We start from the raw sequence: 6,927 nt of genomic DNA, 5'->3' as shown, positions 1-6,927 counted from the left end.
TCATTTCTGCTAAACAAATGGCAGCATCTGTTGAGCAGGAAAACCTGAGGGCTGTAATAATAATAATAATAATAATAATAATGATGATGAACAGATGGGCCATAATGTGAGCTGTAAACACAACACTAAGTCTGAAAGTCAACGCTCAAGAAAACCATGAGCAGAAAACATTACAATAATCCATATTCTGTCATCAGTGACTTTAAACGGATGGATATTCACAGAACAACTAAGGATTTAGTTATTTAAATGTTAGTAAAAGTACAATACTGTTCTTCTCCATTTTTATAGGCTGTTGTAACCATCCATTTTCTGTACCTACTAAGTCCTTTTCAGGGTCACAGGGGCAGAATTAGAGCTGGACTTTGGACCAGAGGTGGCTGATCCATCACAGAACCAACAGACACACCTGAGGAAATTAGAGTTACTGATTAACCTAACACCAATTTCCTTAAACACTGACAGGAAGCTGGAGCGCCCGCAAAGTTCAATCGCTGTGAACACCCAAGAAGAATGAACATGAAAAGCTTCTTATAAAACCGGTGAAATGCTGTACTGCTGTTTTTCCAAAAAGCTGAATCTTCATAGAAATGTTACAGGTAGCTGTGAGATATCTGTGTAATGAAACGTGAATCCCTCATTTTACTGCAGTGCTGCTAAATCTGCAATGTAAATGAGTCAATCTTGGATCACACAAATATTCATCTTCTGACATGTTTCCAGTTAAGCGTCAACTTTGTGTCAAAGAAGATTTCTTGATAAACTGCAATGATACAAATTTTCAAGATATACACCAATATGAGTCTGTTACATTGTTATGGAGGAATTGTACCCCATTCCTCTGTACAGGACTGAATCAGTTCATTGAGATTTGAGGGCATTTCTTCTTTGCACAACTTTCCTAAGATCTCACCACAGCAATTCAATCATGTTGAGAACTGGACTTTGACTGGGCCAGTGGAACATGTAAGGGACTGCACAAACTAATCAGAAAAACAAGACAACATTCCAAAAATATATTCTTAATCTATGTACAAAAATCAACTAAAATATTTTTCAAAAATTAAAAGTTGGGTCCACAACATAGGTCAGCACAACAACATTAGTAACATAGTAAAGTCTAGCCAAACTGATCTAACAGGGAAGCTTAAATACAGGCTGATCAGACCGTTGTTGACACAACAGGAGACATACCAACTGAAAACTAACCAACAAAAAAAAATACAAACACAGGTCAGAATAGCACTAATTAGTAAAAAAGAAACAAAAGAAAAATGAATTCATTGGGTCAGGATTATCAGGTCAAAGTAGAAGATAAACTGAACAAATAATAAGCCGTCCTTCCTCCCACCCCTCACAGACAGATGGTGGTCTGATCCACTTCAGTGATTCTGCTATTTAAGGAAAACAGCTGTGACTCTGTACCTTGAATCCTCTCCCGACCTCAATGGCTCTTTGTGTCCTCTTACGAAAAAATGTTCTCACTGTAAAGTGACAGACTTCAAACTGTTTGAAAATGGCCTTACTACCCTACACAGATTGATGGAGAACACTAGTTGCAACTCCAAAGTCATTGCTGATGTGTTTCCATTAGGGCTGTTTTAAAAGAATATTTCTCTCTCTCTCCCTGAAACGTTATCCACGTTATCCACGCAGTTCTGACGCAGAAATTCAACGCCATGCTGCTAGCACGTAGCAACAACTCATAAGCGGAAGTGACAGCGCTGGCCACCGCAAATAAAGACCCGGGCGGAAGACGGTGCGCTAAATAATAAAACATAATTTAACGAAGCTTCGATGCGCATACATTTTCCTCGAGGAATTTTAATAATCGAGGTATTTGAATCATTCGAGGAATCATTACAGCCCTAGTTTCCGTCATTGTTCTCACACATCTGGCTGCTATCTTTATGCATACTCAGTTTTTCACTGTCACAACTTGTAGCCTGTGGCTCTCTCAATTGAAGTTTTGGGTCTTTTTTCTGCCCCTTTGCATGCTTAAGGTCTTACAAAAAATAATTCTAGTACCTAATACAGACCAGATCATTTTTAATATAAATAAAATAACTGAATGGGAGGTGAACATTTTTTCCCTTATTTTTATGAAAGTGCAAAAATGTGGCTTTTCGTTTGTTTTTAAACACACCCAATACAGATTTCAATTGCACTCTTAATGCAGCACTGAGCTGATGTAAACGGTGATTATCTGACCCACTTAGGCTTGTGCATGTGACAGCCTACCTCACTGCTCGAGTGTTTGTAGGACATTGGCTCTGCTAAAATTTACTGTGAAGGAACGAAGGTCTCACCAGCTGTCCCTTAGGAATAAGCCTCATGGTTTCATGTCTTTAGTCACTGGATTTTCTCCATCTTTCAATAACAGTAATTACAGCTGCCACTGTTACAGAGAAGACCACTGACATGATTCTGCACCGATTAACGCTTTATTGAACATGTACATAAAACACAATGAACCCCAATCACATTTCCTTTGTGTTTAGCACATAGAACCAGCAGTACAACAACCTCCCCCTGCAATTACAGCAAAAGATTTAAAAAATGATATCTAACCGATCACATTTTTTGCAACAGCATCGTACGATGAAGTATCCTCAACCACAGGTCAAACCAAGTACATTTCAACAATGAACAGCACCAAAGGTTAATTTTATGTCATTTCATTTAGAGGATCAGAGCTGTGAGCAGAAAACGCAGGCTATAACTCTGCTGCCACTTCAGTGGCACCTTCGGCCATTTCTGCTCAACAATTGAACGGCAGAAAATGAGCCACGTAGGCTGGTGCAGAGCGAGAACGTGCTTTAACAGGGGAAAGTGATTTACAGGTATGAGATTCCCATTAGAGTGTGCTAATTGTTTCCACACCATTAGTGACAGTTATCTAATGAAGGATATTTAACCAGGCGCTGCAGTTTATCACAGCTCCTCACGGTTTAGAGGAGGAAGGCAGTGGACCTCGCTCTATATGCCCTTTTTTCAACCTACAGCAGGAGGATCACTGGGCCATTTCTAGAACACAACAGGCAGGAAGGCTTTCTTTGATTTCAGCAAGCAACTATAAGCGCAACTTGTAAAAACACAAGCATTAATGTGAAGCAAAGGAAAGGGCTAATTTGATTTAACAGCATTTAAAGAGAAATACATTTAAAACAATGTACAGTACAAGTGGATCAGTCCAAAGGCAATGCTAACATCACAGGACTATTTCATTTGATCACAGGCAAGACTGCAGATGGTGTACTGGGCAATTTTTTTTTTTTGCTCAGTTATATTTTACAGTCTTAGTCAAAGGTTTAAAATCTTTAATTTTATAAGTCTGAGAACAACTTTAGATCTAAAACCTGAACAGAAATAATTAGCGCTGAGAGTTTCAATGCTTCAAACACCGAGCAATATAAACTGATCAGGAAGAGCGTCAGTCTTCAGGGGTATCTGCAGCAGATTCTCGTCCACTTTTCACTTGCTGCTTTCTTCCTCCAGCTCCTTTTTCAAGCTGCAGAAGATACAAACAAAAGATGAACTCAAGCTTTTAATACACATAAAAAAAAATTAATAAATACTAGAGACCTTAACGTCAGGCTCGAGGATTTTTAGTTCAAATGGCTAGTCAGTCAATCTTTCAAAGTAAGTGTAATATGCCTAATGTTGGTGCTACCGGGTTGCCTTGGCAACTCCCTTTGATTTAGAAGCCGTCACTGAGAAAGAAAAGTCAAAGCTAACAATTTTGGGAGATTTTTAGAAATTATGTCAGAGATTGCCAGAACTATTTAGAAGAAAACTGATGTCTATATGTCCGCTGTTCATTCAGGCTACAAAAAAGCAAGAGAGAGCAAGATTTTCAACAAATAACAGGAAGGATGAATGAATTTACAGTAAAATTGATTGCTTTTATACATTTGAACTTCCAACCCCTGTCTGTCAGACAAGATGTTTTTAGTAGTGACATGGACTTGAAAATTACAATGAAAGTGACAGTAAAAGTATTCAAAATTCCTCTGTCTCATTGACTGGAAATTGGTCCAGATTAGATTAGCTGCATTGACAGTAAATATAAATACACATGATGGATTGATATTAGATTTTAAAGAGGCAAAATCTTTAAAATGGGACATCTCTAATCCTTTTGTGTTTTAAGAAAGTAAAAAGTTGTTTCACAACAATGATTCTCCAGTTATCAAAGCTTAAATAACCCCAAACGAATGGAAAATTGACAATTAACCCTTTATTGGGGCATCTCTTAAAGGCGTCCTCACCTTTTCAGGTAAGCGTGCACATTATCAAAGCCATGGTACTTAGCAAGGTAGACCAACACTCCAGTGGCACAGCGGCCTTCTCTGGCCCGACAGAAGCTGCAGTTACAGATCCCTCTGCACGGCGGGCACCACCACTCCTAACAAGCACACGATTTATTAATCAACACATTTATTACGAACGGTGATCACGGCGCTAAATGACGTGGTACTTACTGGATTCAGCAGAGCATCTCGAACCTCCTCTCCATATCGGTTACGGAGGCACGGGCCGCAGAATTGACCTCTCACCCCAAAACACTCGGGATTACGGCAGTTGGTTTTGGTATCGGTCGTCTTCTGGCGGCACTGGTGGCAGGTGGAGCCCTGAAAACAGAATAAATTGACAATATTTCAGTCACACGGCTGCACCAGCGCTGACTTTAATCAGAGGTTCAATGATGCGGGACTCACAGTGGAGCTGTTGTAGACTTTCTCTCGGACGTTGTTGCAGATTCTCTGCAGCTCCAACTCGGTAATTTCCTCCACAGGCCGCACCACATGAGGAATGGTCCGCTGCCTGTTGCAGCAAAAGCGACGTGGCTGCGCAGAAAAACATTGTCATTACGAGACTACGAAAGCACAGGAGACGGGGTGATTCAGTGGTGTTCATGATTAGACTTACAGGTTCGTCATCTTCCTCGTAGTCGGGGTTTTTGCGAACCAGGCTGAACTTATCCTCGGTGTCTTCCTCAGGAGGCGGGCTGGGAGGTGCGTCCACTTGCGAGCGGGACCGCGTACGGGGAGGGAGCAGCCGCTCGGGGGCTCGCCGTACACCCCACGGTTTTCTAGGTGACCTCTCAGGCGCCTGTCTCAGCTGAAAGTAGAAAATATTAGTCCATGCCGAGAAGTAGATTTGTAACTCAGCAAATGCATTATAAGTCATATTACCGTGGTCAAAGCTGACTTTGCCATCCGTTTCCCTGGAAGGAGTCCAGGCACTTTGTTCAATTCTGCTAAGAGCTTTGCAAGCTGAAAATAATTAATAAATATATAAAGCATAATTAAGATATATTGGGAAGTCAGGGCTTTATAAAAACAGGTAGAAATTCTGATCAGTGCATCTCTGGCTTCAATAATTACTGTGACCTAAAAGACACAGATCATACCATTTCTTTGTTCTCCTTAATATTCAGAGCCCTTTTAGCCATGAAGTTCTCCTCTTCCTCGGCGTCAGAGTCCTGCACTTTAGGCTGTGGCAGCGGTTCAGATGCAGGTCTCTTCTTGCCCGTCTTCTTGGTGGGGAACGCCATGGCGACTTTCAGGACATTTGACCTGCGGCCAAGTTTTGGGGCCTCACTGCCGACTTTCTAAAAGAAAAAAAAAATTTATAGCCAACAGAAACCGAAGAGTTTTATTGAACAGTTTTAACATTTCAGCATTACTTACCATTGCTTTAATCTGCTTGCTGATCACGTTCTCCTCAAACCCGCTGCATGTGTCCTCCTCTGACGTTGCCTCGAACACCTTTGGTTTTTGTGCGGTTCTCGTCTGTCTCAAGCTCCTCCTCTAAAGTCAGAGACAAGCATCAGCTGCAACGATCGCAACCACTTGGTAAGTTCGCAGCCAGATGTTAAAGATTCCATTTACCGTATTCGCAAAACCTCCATCAGAACCGAAGCTGTCGCAGCTGTCATCAGAAGAAGACGAGGTCTCCATGGGGACCAGCGGGACACTACGGAAGCTCCTCAGGCTCATCCTGGTTGGTGGAGACTGGGCAGCCAGCTTCTTTAAGAAACAACATGAAACAACCATGCAGTCAGATGGGCTTCTGTATTTAACTTAGCAACTCCTCAGTATGGCTGAGAGACTGTAAAACAAAAACTTAACATGCAAGTATTGTTCGGCACTTATAACGTAATTAATTATCTTCAAAATTATAAATCAGGTGCATTAAAACCATCTTTGGATCATGTTGTAAATGCAACGATGCAGTGCGTAACTAATAAGATCGTGAGAAAATATAGCAGAATATAAAATGGGTCATTTGAAGCTGGTAGGACACACCCCTGAGCACAGAGTTCAAACTAAACCAGATGATGATCACCAAAATTAAATATACATTTAAAACCACATTCTTAGTCATAAATAATGGAAAATGTTAACGTAGAAATTGTTTTAATACTTAAAAAAAAGTTAGTCTAAAGATGGCGGAAAGTTAATGTCAAATCTAATTCCGCTTATGACCGATGTTTGTTTTTTGTCTTTTTTTTGCAAGTATATGAAAGTAATAAAGATGATTAAAAATGAAAACGCAATCTTACCTTGGAGCGCGTCAGAGGCATTTTTCTTTCTTTTCGAAGCGGTTTAACTGTGCGATAAGAAAGCTCACCGTGCAGCAGCTCTGCAGCGAACAATGCAGGACCTGCAGCTGCTTGCAGTCAGCCTCCGTTCATTTCCCGCGCCACCGGAAGGTCCTGGAAGCTGCATGTAAACATTCCGCGGGCGTTTAACTCCATTAATAAACAGATTGGTTAAACTGTAACGTTCGTCATAGTTTAGACTTCATTTTTTATTCTTTACTTGAGTCCAGCGTGTATTTGAATTTTGATACATTTCTGATTAAAACATTAATGCGAGGTTTGTTATGCATCTTCCATGTTCTTGGCAGTGGCGCGAA

The 6,927-nt window shown here is 40.8% G+C and overlaps 1 protein-coding gene across 2 annotated transcripts; it reads right to left on the bottom strand.

Annotated features, from left to right (window-relative positions):
- Positions 1–2,422: 2,422 nt before the first annotated feature.
- Positions 2,423–6,705, bottom strand: cdca7a (cell division cycle associated 7a). Of its 2 annotated transcripts, none has more exons than XM_007546481.2 (10): positions 6,572–6,705; positions 5,898–6,035; positions 5,697–5,816; positions 5,417–5,617; positions 5,199–5,279; positions 4,933–5,124; positions 4,722–4,850; positions 4,485–4,634; positions 4,272–4,408; positions 2,423–3,511 (listed from the first exon to the last, which is right to left on the bottom strand). In XM_007546481.2, the coding sequence occupies exons 1-10, from the start codon at positions 6,590–6,592 to the stop codon at positions 3,475–3,477; spliced, it is 1,206 nt and encodes a 401-aa protein (XP_007546543.1). In that variant the 5' UTR covers positions 6,593–6,705; the 3' UTR covers positions 2,423–3,474. The 2 variants fall into 2 exon arrangements, with proteins under 2 accessions (XP_007546543.1, XP_007546544.1); XM_007546482.2 differs by having other exon boundaries at positions 5,898–6,032.
- Positions 6,706–6,927: the final 222 nt, after the last annotated feature.

The sequence above is a fragment of the Poecilia formosa genome, unplaced genomic scaffold (assembly GCF_000485575.1).
Source record: "Poecilia formosa unplaced genomic scaffold, Poecilia_formosa-5.1.2 Scaffold16, whole genome shotgun sequence".
NCBI classification, from domain to species: Eukaryota; Metazoa; Chordata; class Actinopteri; order Cyprinodontiformes; family Poeciliidae; genus Poecilia; species Poecilia formosa.
The sequence above is the reverse complement of the archived record's forward strand: the minus strand, read 5'-3'. Positions and strand labels throughout refer to the sequence as shown.

Bases quoted from the DNA above. Each gene is read 5' to 3' on its own strand.
- cdca7a (XM_007546481.2), bottom strand. From the start codon at position 6,592: ATGCCTCTGACGCGCTCCAAG. The intron at 4,409-4,484 runs GTAAGTACCACG...TGTGCTTGTTAG, and splicing joins GAGATGCTCTGCTGAATCCA to GAGTGGTGGTGCCCGCCGTG. The intron at 3,512-4,271 runs GTGAGGACGCCT...TATCTTCTGCAG, and splicing joins GTGCACGCTTACCTGAAAAG to CTTGAAAAAGGAGCTGGAGG.